Raw genomic sequence first — 20,569 nt, 5'->3', positions numbered from 1 at the left:
GTCCCCTTTCCCTCTGCACACATGACATAAAATGTTGGCAATCACTAGCGAAGACAAGCACCACACCAACCACAACAGCTTCAATGGAATTGGAACTCATGACTCGTTGCACTGCTTAAATCCTGATGGTACCCTGTAACTGATCAGTGACTAGAACAGCACATTTTTACCAAGCCATTTATTCCCAATACATTGCTGTGGGTGCAAAAGTTTCAAATCCTGTTTCCAACAATTGCACTAGTTCACATTGGAACAAGGGAGGTTGTACAAATCAGTCATGCTGGATTCCGGTAGTATGCATGAGTGTTCAGCCCTAACCAATTTCAACAACTGATTAATAAGCTGCGTAATGCCAAAACAGTGACTAATTATAGAGTCGGAGATCCCTTATTTAAAGTATATTTACTGAAAATACAGTATACAAAGAACTTGCATTGAATATCATGCTTTCATAACCCTCTCAAATGAGTCAAAGTATCATAGATTCAATGAATTAATTTTGAAGTGTTTTGTGGGCATGTATGACAACTTATTTGCGTACACAAGATGCCACAGATAGAAAGAGGTGCAGGATTGTCAATCTTTCTTGGTGTTTTGGTCGAGCAGGTGTACTAAATACTGGTCAGAACATCAAGAGTTTTCCATGTTCATCTTCAAATTATGATGGGAAGTTTCATAAACAGGCACAGGGCCTTTGCTTAATGCCTTATCCAAAAGACGACACTTCCAATAGTGCAGGATTACAAACATACGAAGTGGGAGCAGTGGTGGACCATAGCTGGAGAGGGTGCAGAAAAGATTTACCAGGATGTTGCCAGGAATGCAGGGTTTGAGTTACGACGAGTCTGGATAGGCTGGGACTTTTTACCCACTGGAGGAGTGTAGAAGATTGAGAGGTGATCTTATAGACGTTTAGAAAATAAAAAGGGGCATAGATAAGGTAAACGGTGGTGTATTTTCCCTAGGGTGGGGGGATTTCAAGACTAGGGGGCATATTTTTAGAGAGGAGAAAGATTTACTAAATTCATGACAGGCAAATTTTTTTTAAAACACAGTAGTTAGTGTGTGGAAGTGGTGGATGTGGCTACAGTTACAATGTTTGAAAGACATTTAGCTAAGTACACGAATAAGAAATGTTTGGAGGGATACAGGCCAAGTACAGGCGGGTGGAACTAGTTTGGGATTATGCCATGGACTGGTTGAACCGAAAGGTCTGTTTCTGTTTAGTATCACTCTATATGGATGCTTTTGCCTTCTCCAAAGGAGTTCGTTCCAAAGCCAAAGAACATAACCCTCATCTCCATCTTAAATGCAGGACCCTTGATTTTTAAACTCCATCCCCTTGTTCTAACCATTCCCACAAGGAGAAGCATTCACCTGGTCAATTCCCTTAGGATGCTGTATGCCTAAATTTGGTCACCTCTAATTTTTCTAAAATCCAATACTGCTGGTGCAAAGGTAGATTTTGCGCTCAATCCTATAAAAAAAGAGTTTGAACCCACAATCTTCTGACTCAGAAATTAAGCTCTATCAACTGCACCCATCAGACATGTGGTATGTTTTGCTGGTTTAATTGTTGATTAGCACTGAGCACATGTACTCTTTAAATAAATTCATCGAATTGCTCATAAAACACAATTAGTTTACTGTTTGGACGAATGTGTTTTAGATTTACAACATTTTATTTTGCACTCACCTTACAGTTTTACCATAACAAAAGATTGACTGCGTTAAGACAGAGAATCAAATACAACGATTACCTGTTATAACAAACACCTAAGTGACTAGCTAAACCAGTGATAATTAGAGTCTATTGTATAATAAGTTCAGAGCCTTTAACTTGTAAATCCAAAATTGTATTGGACAGACCTTTACTGATTTGAGTCTTTACGTACCTGTTGGGGTCGGAGTGGTTAGCAATTATGTTATAGCAGCTTGTGATGAGTCTTTCATAGATACGCGCAAGAAATTCATCAGATTCTGCTGGCCCGAGGATCCGTTCCAATGACGTGGAACTGATTTCAGACACACTTTCTGTACTTATCTCCAAGAGTAATGGCAGCAGTGTGTGGATGACTTGTGCAGGATTCAGTTCATCAGGACACCACCTAGTATGAGGTTAGAACAGATCGTTCATTCTATGTAATGCCTAACTGAAAAAAGCAATTCAGTTACTTGAAGACGAGAAGCAGAACAAGAGAGAAAAGAGAAAAAATATGGAGAACACACAGACACAGCAAAAGTACAAAAAAATTGATTAATTCAAACTGGAAATGTGGCAAATTGGTGAGGCAATGACAGAGTGGCATTATTGTTACACTATTAATTCAGAGACCCAGGTAACATTCGGCAGACCCAGGTTTAAATCCCACCTCGGCAGGATAGTAGAATGTGAATTCAATAAAAGAATCTGGAATTAAGAGTCTCATTACAGCCACGAACACATTGTCGATTGTCAGAAAGACCCATCTGGTTCATTAATCTCCTTTAGAGAAAATAACTGCCATCCTTACCTGGTCTCGCCTACATGTGACTCCAGACCCACAGCAATGTGGTTGACTCTGAACTGCCCTCTGGGCAATTAGGGATGGACAATAAATGCTGACCTAGCCAGTGACGCCCTCATCCCATGAATGAATAAAAAAGTTAAGATGAGGAAGCAATTATTTAAATGAGTAGAGGCAGCAAACAGAAAATTAAGTCTTTGCTTTTGAAGATTGGGTAAAATCAGGGAAAGCAGTGCAACAGGCACCCATCCAGGTTTATAACCATCCTTTTAAAACGTTGATGACAGCCATACTTTTGTGCAGGCAGACAAGTGAGAAATGGTTGTACTTGAAGCATGCAGCTCAAAAGCTGCAACAGTTACGTTCAGGAGTAGATTTAGTCACTGAGGTGTGGGGAATGGGTCATCAGAAAAGTACATTTGCTAAACAACTGGTACAGATGCAGAAGTGCTCAAAAGTTAGAAGCCTGGAGAACTTTAAAATACAACACGACAATACAGACAGATTAATGACTGTGGCGGCTTTCAGATATGGCAAAGAAAATCTCAGAACCAACAAGAGTCATAAATAAAGGTATATCACCAAACTTACACAATAAGGTCACCTGTGAGCCTGACCAATGACAAGAGAATATGCTTCAAGCAGGCAGCTAGTGGCAAACTCTGGTTGGACAATGTACCAAGGTGTGCAGCTTGGATTGCACTAATGTAGCTCTCTGCAGGAATGGTGTCATTTGCAAATGCATTTCGCTGTGAGAAACAAAATCAGAGGTTATTTTATTTAAACTACTGCACAACATGGAGATTATTCCTAATCTGCAAAGGATAGTCTAATGCCAATCAGTGGGAAGAAATCTAGAGGGAAATTCCACTTCATTTCAACTTACTTAATAAATAGCCCTTAAAAAAAAACAAACATTTAAAAAAAACCTTTAAATTTATTTATTCAATCTTTGTAGGTAATCCCCCTCATTTGACATTGTGAAGGATACATGGGCCTAAGCAAGAGTGTAGCACAGATTTATTCATGCAAAGAGTTAAAATTAATTGAGTTCACACTTCTCTGTAATGTCAGAACAGGCTAGAGGGCTAAATAGCTTACTCATGTTCATCCATTTCCTCAAATGACTGAAAATGGCATGTTCCTATGTTATTTTGTCACGATCTTTTGTAATTTTAAATTGCTCTATCATCATTTCTTCTTTTCTAATGAAACAGCCTCAGTTTATCAGATTTTTCTTGGTGTTTGCTTTCCCTCCGTACCAGGTGGCAATTGTAACCTGTTAAAATACTGTCCATGTCTCTTATAGTGGAAAAATACAATAAGTCAACCAAATTGTATTTATCCAAACTTTCCATGAAACATAACCAATATTTTGTTTCAAATAATTCACCGACATTAAAATATACAAAAATACAGTGTTCTTCATAGGATTTCCCTGAAATAAGGCACTTTTTCCCGATACACAGCCTGTTCATGCCTTCTTTATTGCCCTGCAGTGTTTTTATCAGTAAAAATTGACTTTTAGTGTGGTTTCAACTGTTTCTTCTCAATGTAATCTAAGTATCTCCAAATATAAATAGAAATATAAGTCTTTGGATGATAAATTTCATGCTTTACCAAAAACAATAATTCTCGAAATGTTTGTTCACAACATGGCAATACAGGCATGAAGAGTCATACCCATCAAAACAACAGAAAGAATTACCATCTTAACCACCTTAAATGCATTCACTTATGCAGCCTATCTTTCCAAAATATTCTGAAGCACTTCAAATTCAAGCAGTATTTTGAAATTAAAAACAATGTACCATAACCGGTTGCCACAACATGATCCCACATACAGCAGTGATTTAAAAAAATGTTGACAAGAATCCCCACCCTCCTCAAAAAGATCACAGGATTTTCCAAAAGATGGTCATGCTCCTTAGTATTGCACTATTTACCAAAATTACAAATCCAATGCATATTCAGATGCAGATATGAATGCCCTTTCACATACCCAGGATCCAATGTTGGGGAATTCATTAGTATGGATATTGTTCCATGTTTCACATAGTGTCTGTACAGATGATGGCAGGTTCTGTACCATTAACTGAGCTGCAAACAGAATCACAATTAGCATGCAACATTAAAAACCACTCGCAGAGAATTCACAATTAAGAAAAACACAGAACAAAATATTCTGCACAGCTATAGATTTAACTTCAAGCAGCGAGAAACTCCATCTTTGAACAGCACTTGCCCTCCGCACCACACTCAAAATTAATTTGCACTTCCACAATGATCTGGATTTGAAGGCATTTTCACATTGTCATCTGGCCCTAAGACGTGTCATCTTCAGAAGTCACAGATGACAAATGCTTGCAAAAATAACTCTGCAGTTGTCATGAACACTGTAGTACTCACTACACAAACTCTGAATTTACCACAGTACAGCAATGTGTCACATAGGATAGAAATTCCAAGTTCAACTGCTATCTGTACAAGGTTAACCAATCTCAAATAGGAGTAAAATGAGACACTCCAACATTGAAATCTCAGAAGCGGAGAAAACGGGGAAACAGAAAGTCGAACAGTCATGGCTCCTGCACCTGATCATCTTCTGCAATCTCCACTAGAGGACAGTATATGCCAATATCAGGTTCAAACAACCTAATTGTGATCCCAGGTTCATACGTTGAGAAATCAGTTGAACAATCCATCAGGGGACTATTGGCAATCTTACAATAAGTCAACAGATGTAGGCAAGAAGGAAAAGAATGGGAAGAAAAAAAATTCAAAGGTGTAAAAGCAAAAATGAATCCCCGCATTCTGCATTTATTCCAGATGCCTCTAGTCACACTGCCAAACAACGTCAACTACCAAAAAGAAATTCTTGCTCTTACCAATAGAGTTAGTCTTGCAGCGGGTAGATCCAATCGCTAGTACTGCTGCATAACCATGTAGCTTCTCCTCAGTTGGACTGTCAGTCGAGCCCTCCTCACACAGACTCCTCAACAGGTATGATCTAACATCAAACAATCAGCATAAAAACACAGTCTTGTTAAAACACTCATTTATAACAAGTGCTAAACATTAACATTCCAACCTTCGATCCTGTATGTACATCATAAGCACATTTATCATTCAATGAGTAAGGTATATTTCACACAAAAAGACAGAAGAAACTGATTGAACAATGTCATTTACAGGTCAATGCTGTAGATTAAACACATCATCCTTTCACCTCCATGATATGATCTTGAGCCCAGCCAGATTAAAAAGTCCTTTTCCCTAATAAAATAGGAACATCCCTCATGACAAATTTGGGATCTTCCTTGCAACTGTGAGTTTACTACAGAACAAACAAATGCATCAAAACAGAAGTTCCCAAGTTGTCATCTAATGGCTGCACATACAAAAATAGAGAAATTCCCACTGCTCCAGTAAGAAACACACATCTTAGGTTGTGATTGAATTATTGATTACTGCTGGGAGCAAAGAAAAACTTTCACTGAACTTAATGATCATAAACCAGGCATGGAGTTGCTGATTGGGAATGCAAAAAGAACTCTATTTGTAACTAGCCTGTACCATCTCTAATTTGCGACTGCTTGATGCCAATGCCACATGGTTTTTCCCTACCAACTAGCTAAACCCTACCACTATCATAACACTTCAAGCAGCAACTAATGTAAAAACAGGATCATATTCAATATTTGCACCTGGTAAATGCAGCATAGATGCTAATCAGCTGAAGAGTTGCAGGAAGTAGATTCTTTGTAATCTCAGATGTTTTGTGGGAGTCAGTTTCTGCAGCCACCTTGGAAAAATACTCATCAAGAGACACCTGGACCTTTGAAATGACCGCATCAAGCGTATAAATGGTCTGCAGATTTGGGAGACGGCTGAGTGGGAGAATAGCACTTGCATCAATTCCACAATAGGAAGAAATCTAAAATTGAAGGAAAAAACCCTCAATAATCTCACAAAGGTGTATTAATCAATACATATGCAGTGAGTAACAAATAAGCTTTAGCAGCTGCACAAGAAAAAAAATGAGCCAGTTAACAGTTGAAGTTATTTCTTAAATTGACAACTAATTGAAGCTAAGGTGTTGTACACAGAAATCCACAAACCCTCTGAATCTAGAGAAGCTGATGTCTGCACCTTTCATCAGCATTATTCCTGTGCCTGGAGGCACATGAGGCAGTAATAAATTGCATTCAATTCCACCTTAAGCTTTTACATACATATCACATCACAGAGCTACATGTGCCATTATAGTGCTTCACTGAACTACTGCAGTTTCACCTTTCTGCAAGCATTCTATTTTTAGGTTTGCTTAGGGACTTCTTTTTCAGGCACTTAATAGGACAATTTAGATCCATCTTCTCTTCCAGACTTTTTAAGTCAGAGTAAGACTCTGTACCATCTGTAAGTACTCTCTGTCACGTGGTTATCACCACGTAACATTAAGGAGCCAATGCAGCTTTCCGCACTGAAAGCAGGCATGCTTCTCCAGTCATGCACATTTTTCATTGGGCATTAACTATGATGTTTAAAGTCTCATACCAGTTTCGTTAAGATCTAATAACAGTGCTCTCCTATCTCCATTTTCAGCAGAATGTTTTGCCTTGTACTTGTTTATTGCTGCAATTTCTTTCTCAGAAAGCCAAGCCTACATCAAGGGCTGAGCAAGCCTGCCCTGATGTCAGTATCACGACTGCACTGGAAGACAAACAGCCAAAATTTTTTGCATTCACATTAATTATTCTTCCTTTCGTCTTGACCCACCTTCAGCCCTAAAAATATTTTTAGATGGCATCATGCCAATGAAGAAGCCTGAAAAATGTCCACCACAGCACTGATCGCTTGGTAGTACGAACACACATTAAAAACACATGAATTAGGAGCAAATTAGTCCAATCCTCCTTTTAAACCTGCTCCACCACTCAAGATCAATCATAGCTAATCTACTTGTGTTCAAAATTCCACACTCCCATCAATCACTGACAGGCTTTAATCCTCTTGACTAACAAGAACCTATTTACCTACTTAAAATATTCAATGTATTCCACCTCCAGTGCCTTCCAAGGCAGAGAGTTCCAGAGATAAAATTTCCACTCATCTGTCCTGAAAGGGCAATTCCTAATTTTACAACATGTCCCCTAGTTCTGGACTCACCCACAAGAGTACATCCATTCCACATCCAACTTGCCTGTACCATTTAGAATTAAAATTACACCTTGCTCTTCTAAACTTTAGTGAAAACAATCCCTGTTGGTCTAACCTTCCCTCCTAAGACAACTATATCAATCTAGACATCAAATTGACTAAAATTCCTCTGAATCATCTCCAATGGATTTACATCCTTCAAGTAAAGAGACCAAAATTGTACACTGAGGTTTAAATGCGATTTTGAGCATTGCTTGAATAATTGAGAATTGCTGAAAAAGACCTGGTATCAAATCTTTTCACCTTGCACTCATCAAGGCAAAAACCACAAACATTGAAACTCAAAAGAAACAAGAATTTATACTGTGTGAGAGGAAGGCACTAACTGGTTGGCAAGTATTCTCTGCTAACAGGATGCTACCATTAAGCCAGAAAGGTGTTCTGCCTACTACACAATGCTTCCTTTAAAAAGAAAAAGTAAAGATGCCTTACTCTCACAAGGAAAACACCTCTAATCAGAGGACATGCTGGCATGGTCATCCTTACCTGTCTGGCAACATACTCCTCTGCAAGTTCCACATCATATTTCACAGAACTGCATTTAGCAACAGCCAGTTCCACCAGTGAGCCAGCATGGTCTGGCTTCATGCCCTGTTGTACCAGGTGATCCTTTACCAAAAGGAAATCATAAACTGGTCAAATCAAGGTTGTAAACAATTTATTGAACAACTGGCTTTAATCACACTGAAAATGATCATGCATTATTTACTGAATATTTAGTTTATAGTTACGTTATTAAATAGTTCTCCCACTTGCTCTTATACTATATAGATACATAGCTCGATGGGAAGTTTTCTAGCCTCATAGTCAATGCTACTGATTCTATTTGTAAATGTTCTGTCCAGGACAACATTGTAATTGTACCACACAAACCAGAAAGATCTAAAGTTTGATGTTCTCTCTGCAGAATTTGTAGTTGATATGATAACGGTGACCTCTGCATCCCTAGTAGATGGATAAAAATAGCATCTGCTCCTTTATTTTCAAGGCTCCTGCTCATAGTCTCTATCCAGGAACCTCTCTTGGAAAGTGCACAGTCATGAGGAAAGGGCTGGATTTGGCACACTTTTGATGAAGCAATGTGCCAGCACAATCAAAGATTACACATCAAATAATTTGTTTGAGAAAACTGGAAGTCTTGGGTGAGGTAGCACAACAAGGGCAGAACAGGGGAAATATCCGAAAAAGGAAAATAAAAACCTGAGAGGGTCGAACTGTCTACGATTCGGTGTGTACTAAGCCTCCAGATTCCTCATTGATACATTCTCAACACTTAACTATTATTCCCTTGCAACACTAAACTTGACTATTTCTACATCTCCCTTCCCTATGACTACAGCTTCACAGAGGTTCCTTCTGATTTGTAATCGTTAACAATTTCTTCAACACATCCCCAGAATGTGCATCTTTAGTACCTTGATCCAGGTTACATAGGAACTGATACAAAGCCGTGATGACCATCGAAGTGTGTGCAAGATGTCACATTCACTCAGTTCTGTTGTGCTCATTGCCACTTGGTTAACATAGGCTTTTGATGGAGGCATAATACCCAGGATCCTCCATAAGATCAAGAAGTAGTACTGAATGGAGCATGCCTCCTGAAAGAAGTCAGTGATGGAATGATCAGTAGCAATGCTTCACATACAGTTATAACAAACACATTAAAGACTTGTCCAAAAAACAGAGTGGTTAGAATTTTAACTTGTCCAAACTTCATTAAGAATTATTTCAGCATATGCATGACACATCAGATTCTTCATTTTGAAGGTTAACTTTGATTTTAGAAGAATGCAATGAAAATTAATCAAATCAATGATCAATTTCACCTGCATCAGTAACACCTGGAAACTCTATCATAACCTCAAGTATTTTAACTGCTTGTGATGCTGTGAAAACAACACCGTGACGCAACATGGTCATCAAATCGGAAAAGAATTACTTCTCCCAACTTAGAATCCATGCCAATGGTTTAAAAAAAGTGAAAAACTGCAGAAAATATACAAAACCTATAACACAATATCATAGAAATGAGCAAAAATATTTATCAAAGAATGGAAGGTCTCCACAGACACTTCTGAATAAATGAGCTACTTGGAAGGACAGCACATCCCACCTCCATCCCTCCTCTCCATATCAAAACCACTAACGCAATTTCAAGTCAACAGAGTGAACAAGTCAATACTGAAACAGACCTGTATTCTTATTGTTTAAAATTTCTTTGTCGAAGAAAAGAAAGATAAAAAGAAACAAAAAATTCCACCACACACACAGACATATTAGTGACCACTAAACCATACACTGACACCTAACCGATCAAAGATCACTTGAAACCAGTATTCATCTTTATGTAAATCTTAAAGCCCATCCTGCCTATGCACCGCACACTGGGGTGAATGTTACATTGATTACTAGAGGCCATAAATTCAAGATCATCCACTAAGCAGGATACCGTTCTTAAAAAAATATATATATTTGAGAAGAAAGTATTCAAATGTGTAGAAGGAAAGATTATGAAGGAAATAAGTGTTTAGGTTTCTAAGTGGCCAGCACAGATACAATTTAGTCAATGGTCTCCTTCAGTGCTCTAAGGTTCTCATGATTTAACAGATGTTTATGCATTACCAGAGGTGTTGCATTCTTGTGTTCTTCCCGTCTGAGTGTATCAAACTGTGAGCCAGCTGCTAACAGCAAGATCAGTGATGCATACAGGTCATCATACTTCAAAGTACCAGCACAAAGAACATCACAGATCTGTGAAACAAGGAGGGAACAGAACAAAAAAAAAATGGAGAATCAAGTCTCTCCAAGTGCAGTATCAAACAACTATAAATACAAACTTTTTATACACACACACACACACACACACACACACACACACACACACACACACACACACAGGTCTGTAGCCAAATTCCATATTCCACAACTTGACATTGTATCACGTTAAAATATCAGAGTTACAAAAATATGAATTATTGCTGTAGAAATCAGCTGTATTAATATCAACATCCTTATATATTACATGATTTTACAACTTTACACAGAATGCCAATATTCCCCCAAATGCCAATTCAATGGCTCTCACCATCTCATCCAATCTGCTTCTGTCATCAGTGGATGTTTCATGCGAAAGGATGCTGTAGAATTTGGGCAGAGGTGTAGAATCTGTAGCAAAGAACACATTCAACTGATTCCAAAAACTTGGGAGTATAAACCAATCCAATTGTTTCTCTATTCTACAAAACCAATGGTCTTATTGTCCCTCAGCTGAGTTTTGCCTTACCTGTCCCACTGTGTTTAACCCAGTTTTCTTCGACCTCTTTAAATCCATGATAAAGTGGCACTTGAATGCGTCGGCCAGATTCTTGGGAGCCAGTGGCATTGGCACCACCACATGTCGGTGGGGTTAATAGATTATATTGAATCTACATTTAAAAAAACACCCATAATGTCAGCTGAAGACATGGTCTAAAACGGGTTGTCACACTTACATCATGACAGTTTTGCATTTGTGTCGTTAAATTCAGTAAGTAAAACAGCAAACTGCATCTTCAAAAAATTGATTTCAGAACCCCCATACTGACTAACTGAATGGCAGGTTCAGCAGAGAATTAATGAGAAACTAAGAAAGAGATATATAGTATTGGCTGAATGAATGACATAAGGCTACAGTTTAAACTGAACACCGCACAACATGCATTCAAAAGAACGATGAAACAAAGTGGAAATAAAGAAAGAGACTGCAAGAGTCAGGACTAAGACAAAATGATCAAAGCAAAATACGGAAGTTCAGTTTAAGGAAATGAAATCCCAAACAAACCAAGCTGAGGATTGAGTGGGAAAAAGCCACTTCATTTTTTCTCACTATGATTGCTTAAATACTTCCACTGAGTTCAGTGATTTTCATCAATGACTATTGCAAGGAAAGACATGTGCCAAATGGGCAAGGACAGCATCAGGGTCACTGATCGTTGCGTCACTTGTTGACATTCACAGTTTAGATTAAAAGAAGAACATCTAGCTTGATAAAGAACAATGGTGGCCATTAGTATCTGGGACACTGTTAAGAAGTCAATAACACAAGAATAAGAAAATAGTTTAAGTGTCAACTTTAGTGTGTAGGGTTAACATAACTGCCACAATGTTACTGCTGATCTTCAAGTCAATTTGTATTTTTGCAGTATGCTGAAGTGTCACAGCGCACGTGATATATCTTTTTCCTCTAGGTGTGTTGGTTGTCAAAAAATTAAAAAGTTTCGTCTTTTGTCTGCCAGCAGCTTTTACCTCTACAATGTTGGTAAATGTGAGGTCATCCATTTTGGTAGGATCAGCAGCAAAATGGACTATTATTGAAATGGTGATGCATGCTACTGCGCAGAGGGACTTGGGTGTTCTTGTGCATGAATCACAAAAGGTTGATTTGCAGGTGCAGCAGCTAATTAAGGCAGCAAATGAAATATTGCCCTTCATTGTTACAGGGATGGAGATTAAAAATAGGAAGGTGATGCTGCAGCTGTATAGGGTGCTGATCAGGCCTCATCTGGTGTACTGCATACAGCTTTGGTCTCCTTACCTGGGAAAGGATATACTGGCACTTGAGGGAGTGCAGAGGAGGTTCACGAGGTTGATTCCAGAGTTGAGAGGGTGGCTTATGTGGAAAGAGTAGACTAGGACTATACTCATTGGAATTTAGAAGAATGAAGGGGATTTTGCAGACACAAATAAAAAGTTATGAAGGAAACAGATAAGATAGAAGCAGGGAGGTTGTTTCCACTGGTGGGTGAGACTAGAACAAGGGGGCATAGCCTCAAAATAAATGGGACCAGATTTAGGACTGAACCAAAGAGGAACTTCTTCTCCCAAAGGGTTGTAAATCTGTGGAATTCCCTGTCCAGAGAAGCAGCTGAGGCTACCTCATTGAATGTTTTCAAAGTGAAGATTGATAGACTTGTGAACAGAAAAGGAATTAAAAGGTTACGGTGAGTGGGTGGGTAAGTGGAGCTGAGTCCACAAGATAGATCAGCCATGGTCTTATTGAATGGCGGAGCATGCTCGAGGGGCCAGATGGCCTACTCTTGTTCCTATTTCTTGAGTTCTTAATTATCTACACAGGTTTATTTAAAGTTTCAATAGGTGATGTTCAAGATCAAGATGGTCACAACACCATTTTTACATTTTGTATATTATTCTGCCATTTAAATATACTCTGAAGAAGAGAGAGAGAGAAAAAGCCACAGATTTAATTCATCCTCTTGAGCACTGATTGGCAAATAAGTACCACCAAAGTAGTGTAATAGTAAAAACTTATCCAAAATCATTAAACTAAGTCAAAGGTCACAAAAGAAGACATTCACATTTACAAAATGAATCAATAAAAAGATGCATTGCTCTATGTGGTCTTCCTCTCAAATGCTAATGAGTTAATTAGATTGCAAGCCAATATAGCAAAACCATAAACAAAGAAAAAAACTAGGCTTTAGTTATGAGACTCCCATTTACATCAAGCTGGTGTGCCCATCTTATATAAATGGACAGAAGTTCTCCTATAATTTCACAACAAGCATTAGTTTAAAAAGAGTGCAAGTTAAATGAGTCATACAAGTCTACAGCACAGCAAAGGGCCCTTTTGCCCATCATGTCTGCACTGGTCAAAACAAGCTCCTGACTATTTTAATCCCATTTTCCAGCACCTGGAAAGCAGTCTTGCATGCCTCAGTATTGTAAGTCAACATTTAAATACTGATCTCAATATTGAAAACTGTTTGATCAACAGAATGCAACATGATCAACACAAAACTGGAATAATAGCTTTATGGATTCACTTATAAACTTGTATATTCACTCAGCAGCTCAACTGATCCTTACCTGTTCAAATAGGTAGACTGGCACTTTTGAATATTGCTGAAGGAGATATTCAAAAACCAGCAACAGTCGGGCAAGTGTCAGTGGCACACACCGAATCTGAGCTTCTGCTTTAGATGCCACTTCAACAATCACCTGTATGCACATCAAAACTACAGAACGACGACCACTCTCCGAGAAATTATGGAAAATTAGTAGTAGAAGCTGAAGGTGCTCAACATTCAGATCTTCTGAGTCAGTTGGTACTACTCCATGGAATATGTTCTGCTTTAATGTTCCAATAAACCTAGCAAGAGAAATAAAATTCTCCATGTACTTATCTGTAGTTTTGTAGCTTTACTCTGTAAACAGTGTTAAGCAAATGATGACAAGGATCAGCTACGGATTCCAAAACTGCACAACCAAAACAATGGAGCTGATCACCACCTCCATCTGTATCTCTGTGCGCGAATGGATTTTCATTCTTTTCCGCATGTGGTGTTAAAGACATTCCAATTTTACTCTCTCAATTTAGCAAAATGAATTTAAATGTAACAAATGTAACAATCCATTAATTCAGCATTCCATACAGAATACCAGGAGACCGATGCATGACAGGACTCTCCACGCTTCCAAATCTTTCTTAGTTAAGAGTTTTGTTACAGTAAGAATACTTTACCTTTCCCAGATTTTCATACACTCGGGTACATCTGGCTCCCCCTGTGCACTGGCCTTGTGCTGCCAGATTAACAACAGGCGTGACAACACAGAGAGGCTCTGTGAATGGATGTACAATGGCCACGGACCCTCAGAGAATGGTGCAATTCCCAGCTGTTGCAGCAATGTGTTCTGAGCAAAATACCAAATAGTTAATGCAATTATCTAAAACATGATTATCACAATAATAGACTCATGCACAATATCAGCCTATTAATCAGCATAACACTATCTCTAGAATTCAACACTTTGCATGACAAAAGTTGCTGACATATTATGAAATAATAGGAAAGATCACTTTGCAAATAGGACAATATACATTACGAGCTGGGAGATTTTTGTGAATGAGCTATAAAAGCCTTACATGTTTTAATTGTAAAAAAAAAAGTCTGGGCTGCAACTCCAACAAGATTAAAATGAAAAGAGCTCAAAAATTCTAAGCAAAAGAATCTGGAGGCTGGTTAAAAACAAGGTCAGGAAGAACTGACAGTCAACAAATTGGGCATAATCTTAGTTGCCATTGACCAAGCCCCTCAAGAAAAAGCAATCACTAATTTATCTTTGTTCAGAATTATGTAACTCTGCCCATCCTGTATTTTGCAATGCTATGAAAAAAAAGTCATGAAAGACAATTTGCCATCACAAGCTTTATTTCTTAATGTCTAAAATCTTGACACTCCTATCATTTGAGGAAACGCTGCTGACAGTACACAAAATTAGCTTCAATCACAACGACTTTCAGAAAAATTAACACAATAGAATCTGGGACTTGGACAAACATGCGTTCAGTACTAGGCAATGTACTAAAGCGCAACCCAAGTAGATCCAACTCCTTCTGAACAGCTGTCCATGGCAACACTAAAGAGAAAAAACAATGTCTCTTTTGCAAAATATTCTATTGTTTGCTTTAAAATGACATCAGATATAAAGCATAGAAACAGGCCATTTGGCCTACACTGCATTTCTGCCTACTCAGACCTTTTCCTGCCTTTCCTTGTCTAATTCTATCAGCATTATCTTTTGGTCCTCTCTCACTCATATGGTTATCTAGCCTCCCTTAAATGCACTTATGATGCAAATCGGTATAGAGTTGTATGTTTGCCATTCTTGGTACTCTTTGGGTAAACCCATATGAACACACTAAACACAACTCCTCTGCCAGCAAGTAACGTTAGTTTCTGGATCTGCCCTGTATACTTTTCAGTCAATGTTGATTTGAAGAAGCTACTCAAGAGATGCCGCAACCATTGAATAATGGCAAAGATGGATCAATTAATAAAATTGGAAAAGTTCGCCACACATTAGAAGTTGGGGGAAAAAGAAAAACTTTTGTATAATTCAAATCTATGAACAGATGAAACAAATGACCGAAAAAAAAAAACTTAGTACTCCACTAATTTGCAATACTGTCCATCACCCAAACTAATAACCCTGGATTTGAATTTTCATTTCTGAAACAAACTTCACAGAAGATCATTTCACAGGTATCAAGAAACAAACCCCATCCTCGAGAACTACCATTCAACCTTTACAATCACATATTGGAATCACACAGGTCATGGAAATGTACACACTAAAGCAAACTGTCAACATTAATCAAGCACATCACAGTCAGTGATGCACTATGAACTTACTTGCAAGACAGGGGATGGAAGGTCAGAGGTGACCATAGAATGATTGAAGTGATATAGTGCAGCTGCAAATTCCTCATCGGATGCCCCTATGCAAAAATAAAACTTTGAACATACAGAAGAATGGAGACAAAATGTGGTCAATAATACAAAAACAATATAACTAGCCATCCAGCTGACATAGTGCATCCTTCAATAGAAAATGTGTGAAAATTCAGTGATTAAAACAAAAAATTTGATTTTCTTTTACTCAAAGATAAAAAAAACGAACAACTAATTTTTCAAAACGGAAGTCATGACTTATCAAACATTTAAGTGTGCAGCCAGTATTGTCTCAGTCAGCTATTCTTTCTCCCTTTCCCGTTCCTCGTCTGCTGAACTATTGTTTTCTCTCTCTCTGGGCTTCATCTCCATCTATCCCCTTTTCCCTCCTCCCACCCTTTCTCTAGCATATATACCAATCTTTTCCTAGTTATAATCCGTTTTAAGCAGAGTCACTGAACCCAAATGTTGACTCTGTTTTCTTTCCACAGACACTGCCAGAATTGCTGAGATTTTCCAGCAATTTCTGATTTCCAGCACTGCAGTTCTTTGGCTTTTTGCCTTAATCATAGAACGTTTACCAGACATACTCATTAAAAAAGCCTTGAACAAGATGCCTTCCCAAACTTTAGCTCGACACCCACTATCTTAAGTCTGAGATATATCCTTTAATATGGAATTTTAAAAAGGTCTCAAGTCTAAATATAGTCTGATAAAGAGCTTTCCAACATCTACGTGGAATATCACCCGAGAAGACAGTCCTTTACTAAATCAGATTTAATCATTTACAAACTGTCAACTGGCGCTTAAAGTGGTTTAAGACGACATGATGAACCGTGTTCCCAATAGCTGATTCCATAACATTTCACCAGAACTGGGAGATTATCAACTGTTTCTTGCTCCTAGATATTTGAAAAATATTTGTTTGAGAGACGTGGGCATCACTGGCAAAGCCAGCATTTATTGTTCAACCCTAATTGTCCTAAGTCAACCATATTGCTGTATACCTGGAGTCACACGTAGGTCAGACAAGGTAAGGGCGGCAGATCTTTTTCACTAAAGAACATTAGGGACGTAGAAGAACAATGAAGGTTGCCTGATCTGATCACCGTTTCCACCATTTTCCGTTTTACTTTCAGATTTTCAGTATCCATAGAATTTAGATTTTTTAAAATTTTGCTTTGATTATAAAGGACAGGAAATCCATCGTACTGTGCCAGCTTTGAAAGATCTATCCAATTAATGCCAATCCTTCACCAAATCTCTTCAAAACTCTGCAGGCTTTTCGGAGTATATTGTTCTTACTTTAGACATTTCAACCACTGCCGAAGACTGAAGTAGCCTTCTTGCTCATAACTCCAAATACAGTGAAATGATAGCCACCAATAAAAAAATGTGTTTGCTGACCTTTCATTCCATCTTTGTCCACATCTTTAATGATGCTGGCTAATGTCATCATGTGTTGTTCAGTGAGAGAAACACTCAGGTAATTCCGGATAAAGTTGTTCCTCGAATTTAGCATTGAAGATGTAATGAAATTAAAAATACTTGAAGCCAGGTTCAGAAACTGAAAAAAATAAGATTGTTTTAAAAATACAGATTTACTAGCTGTCAATCATCCTCATTCTCCACCAATATAATTACCAATTGCCATTATCCCCGAATCGAAATCTAACCCCAACATAAAGTTTAATGAGCAACTAGCCAACTGTAAAATAGACACTCATTACTAACTCCTCAGTCATGTGCTGCTTAATCTTAATAGTAATAATGGCACGTTGCTGGCTTTTCGGTCTAGAAAGTCAATTCCTGATCTATCAGGTAAACTCATCAGAGTGGCAGCTCAGATGTTAGAATTGCACTCAGACAGGGTCAGCACCTCTGATCCTTCTTCAATGTTCACTGCTCAAACATGCTGATGCATAAACCAGTTGTGAGGATCAGCATTTGGTGCAAGTATCCTGCTGGCACCAGAGAACAAGATTTAATAAATAATTGCTGGGAAAAGTTTTCTACTGGGGAGTGGTGCCCCATAATTTGGCAGACCTCCAAGATCTTACAGTAAATATGAAAATAACACACGTACATGCACAAATACAGCAAGAACTCAGCCTACAGATAAATTCTAGAGCTAGACAAAGGAACTGTGACATTAAGTGACTAGTGACACTCTTCATTCTGCTATAATTGCAAGCATATAGTCAGATTATTTTTGTGTTAGCACTCCCCAAGCAATTTGTTTCTGTTTAACCAAAGAGGCGCCAACCACCCCATAAACAGAGGCATATAAACAACAAACGGACAGAATACCAATGCTTCACCGGAGGCGCACTGACGATGTTACCTAGCAAGGTGACAAAACGTCTGCAACCAAACACCGGCTTGGCGAGCAAGTCTACAACCACATCCACAACCCAAGCTACAAATCTTCGCAAAAACTTTATAGCACAGCCTATCTGGATACATTCTGGAATCCTGTAGTAGGCACTTTGATGCCCTAGAAGTTATATTTGAGGTTTCAGCATGTGAAAGTTGGCTGTACAGCAGCCAACCTAGCACCAAAAGAGACAGAGCTAACCAGTTAACGGCTGTGAAAGGGAAAATTTGAGAGTCTAAAAGGATGAAAATACCACACATGAAGACAAAGAAAAAAGGAGCAGCCATCATGGATTTCAAAAGGACCAACCACGCTTGACAAACCTCATACTTAGGGAGGTAAAAGACATGGGTCAAATTCTTGGACAGTCCTCCTTAACAGCACTGGATGGACTAACAGCACATTGACTTAAGTTGTTCAAGAAGGCCACCCAGCACTGTCCTCTCAAGTACAATGAGGGATAAGCATCAAATGCTGGCCTTGCTTGTGATGCCGCACCCCTAGGAAAGCTAGATCGCTGAAATCTACCCAACAGTGTGCAAAGTTGCCAGGTGTGCCCTGTACACACAAAGCAGGACAAGTCCAACCAAGCCAATTACCACCTCTTCAGTCTGCTCCTTATCATCAGTAAAGTGATGGAAAGGGTCATGAACAGTGTTATCAAGCTATTCTTCCTTAGCAGTAACCTGCTTACTGGTGCTCAGTTTGCGTTCTGCCAGCACCACTGAACCCCCTTATCTCATTACAGCCTCAGTTCAAACATGGGACACAAGAACTGAATTCTAGAGGTGAGGTGACTATCCTTGACATCAAGGCCACATTTGACCAAGTGTAGAATCATGGAGACCTAATAATACTATAGTTAGAGTCAACTGGAATCAGGGGGAAAACTCTGTGCTGGTTGGAATCATAATCGATCAAAAGATTGTGATTGTTGGAGGTCAGTCATCCCAGCCCAAGGACATCAATGCAGCCGTTCTTCAAGATAATGTTCTAGGTTCAATCACCTTCGGGTTTCAAGCACCTTCCCTCCATCATAAGTTCAGAAAAGGGATATTTTCAATGACAAATGCAAAATGTCCACCACCATTTATGATTCCTCAGAATCTGAAGCAATCCATATCCAAATGCAGCAACACCTGGACAATATCCAAGTTTGGGGTGACAAGTGGCAAGTATCATTCTTGCCTTAAAGTGCCAAATAATGACCACATCTAACAAGAATCTAAACATCGCATCTTAACATTCAATGGCATTACCACCAATTAATCCCATACAATCAAATTCCTGGGTATTACCATTGACCAGAAATGGAATCTGACCAGCTACACAACAGCAGGTCACAGGTTAGGACTTCTACAGCGAGTAACTCACCCTTTGACTCCACAAAGAGCCTGCTCACCATCTACAAGACACAAGTCACAACTGTGACAAAATGCTCATTTGTCTGGATGAATGCAGCTCCAACAAGGGACTTGACATCATCCACAAAGCAGCCAGCTTGACTGGCACCACACCCACAAACATTTACCCGCTCTAATATTGACCCTCAGTAGATGCAACGTGTACCACCTAAAAGATGCACTGTAAAAATTCACAGAAGTGTATGGGAATACTACCATCTGCAAGATTCCACACTCCCCACCTCCAAGCCCAAACTGAGCCGCCATGCTGACTTGAAAATATATCACCATTCCTTCAGGTGTCACTGGGCCAAAATCTAACAGCCTCACCAACAGAACTATGGGAGCACCTACACCAAATGGACTGCAGTGGTTCAAGAAGCCAGTTTACCACCACTTGCTTAATCTTTACCTTTCACCCAATTGCTGTTAGATATCACTCACCAGCTCAGGGTCTCTGCGACTCGCCAGTATGTTGCCATTCTCTCCAGAACACTGCTTATTTGGACTCTTCAGGCGTGGAGAACTCTCCAAAGGAGGTGGAGGCGGTGGAGGGGGTGGTGCTGATTTCTCCTTACTGGGAGAGATGGTCTCCTCAAACCACTGGCCAAGTATTGGCTCACTATCATCATCTGTAAAGTACACATTAAAAGAAATAACATATGCATAAAGCCAGATTAAATGAACTTGAAAAACAAACAGCACAACCCATAAGTAGTGTGGTTATCAGCAATTACAACTATCAAAATAGAATTCAGAGATAGTGGGAACTGCCGATGCTGAAGAATCTGAGAAAACAACGTGTAGAGCTGGATGAACACAGCAGGCCAA

General features: G+C 38.9%; 2 protein-coding genes across 10 annotated transcripts in view; both read right to left on the bottom strand.

Annotated features, from left to right (window-relative positions):
• The window catches only part of aldh4a1 (aldehyde dehydrogenase 4 family, member A1), a 419,312-nt gene that overhangs the window by 238,042 nt on the left and 160,701 nt on the right, over window positions 1-20,569 (bottom strand). The gene's annotated exons all lie outside the window — the stretch shown is intronic.
• ubr4 (ubiquitin protein ligase E3 component n-recognin 4) overlaps window positions 1-20,569 on the bottom strand; it is a 259,887-nt gene that overhangs the window by 137,579 nt on the left and 101,739 nt on the right. For all 7 annotated transcript variants that reach the window (XM_048614952.1, XM_048614953.1, XM_048614955.1 and 4 more), the window contains exons 16-30: window positions 20,183-20,370; window positions 17,366-17,525; window positions 15,920-16,005; window positions 14,248-14,417; window positions 13,593-13,875; window positions 11,011-11,152; window positions 10,813-10,892; window positions 10,350-10,478; window positions 9,143-9,325; window positions 8,214-8,336; window positions 6,215-6,444; window positions 5,396-5,517; window positions 4,510-4,607; window positions 3,099-3,256; window positions 1,896-2,108 (exon numbers count right to left, since the gene is read on the bottom strand). In XM_048614952.1, coding sequence (XP_048470909.1) covers window positions 1,896-2,108; window positions 3,099-3,256; window positions 4,510-4,607; window positions 5,396-5,517; window positions 6,215-6,444; window positions 8,214-8,336; window positions 9,143-9,325; window positions 10,350-10,478; window positions 10,813-10,892; window positions 11,011-11,152; window positions 13,593-13,875; window positions 14,248-14,417; window positions 15,920-16,005; window positions 17,366-17,525; window positions 20,183-20,370 — 2,365 coding nt within the window. The remainder of the gene's footprint in view (window positions 1-1,895; window positions 2,109-3,098; window positions 3,257-4,509; window positions 4,608-5,395; window positions 5,518-6,214; window positions 6,445-8,213; window positions 8,337-9,142; window positions 9,326-10,349; window positions 10,479-10,812; window positions 10,893-11,010; window positions 11,153-13,592; window positions 13,876-14,247; window positions 14,418-15,919; window positions 16,006-17,365; window positions 17,526-20,182; window positions 20,371-20,569) is intronic.

The sequence above is a fragment of the Rhincodon typus genome, chromosome 31 (assembly GCF_021869965.1).
Source record: "Rhincodon typus isolate 14 chromosome 31, sRhiTyp1.1, whole genome shotgun sequence".
Classification (NCBI taxonomy): domain Eukaryota; kingdom Metazoa; phylum Chordata; class Chondrichthyes; order Orectolobiformes; family Rhincodontidae; genus Rhincodon; species Rhincodon typus.
The sequence above is the reverse complement of the archived record's forward strand: the minus strand, read 5'-3'. Positions and strand labels throughout refer to the sequence as shown.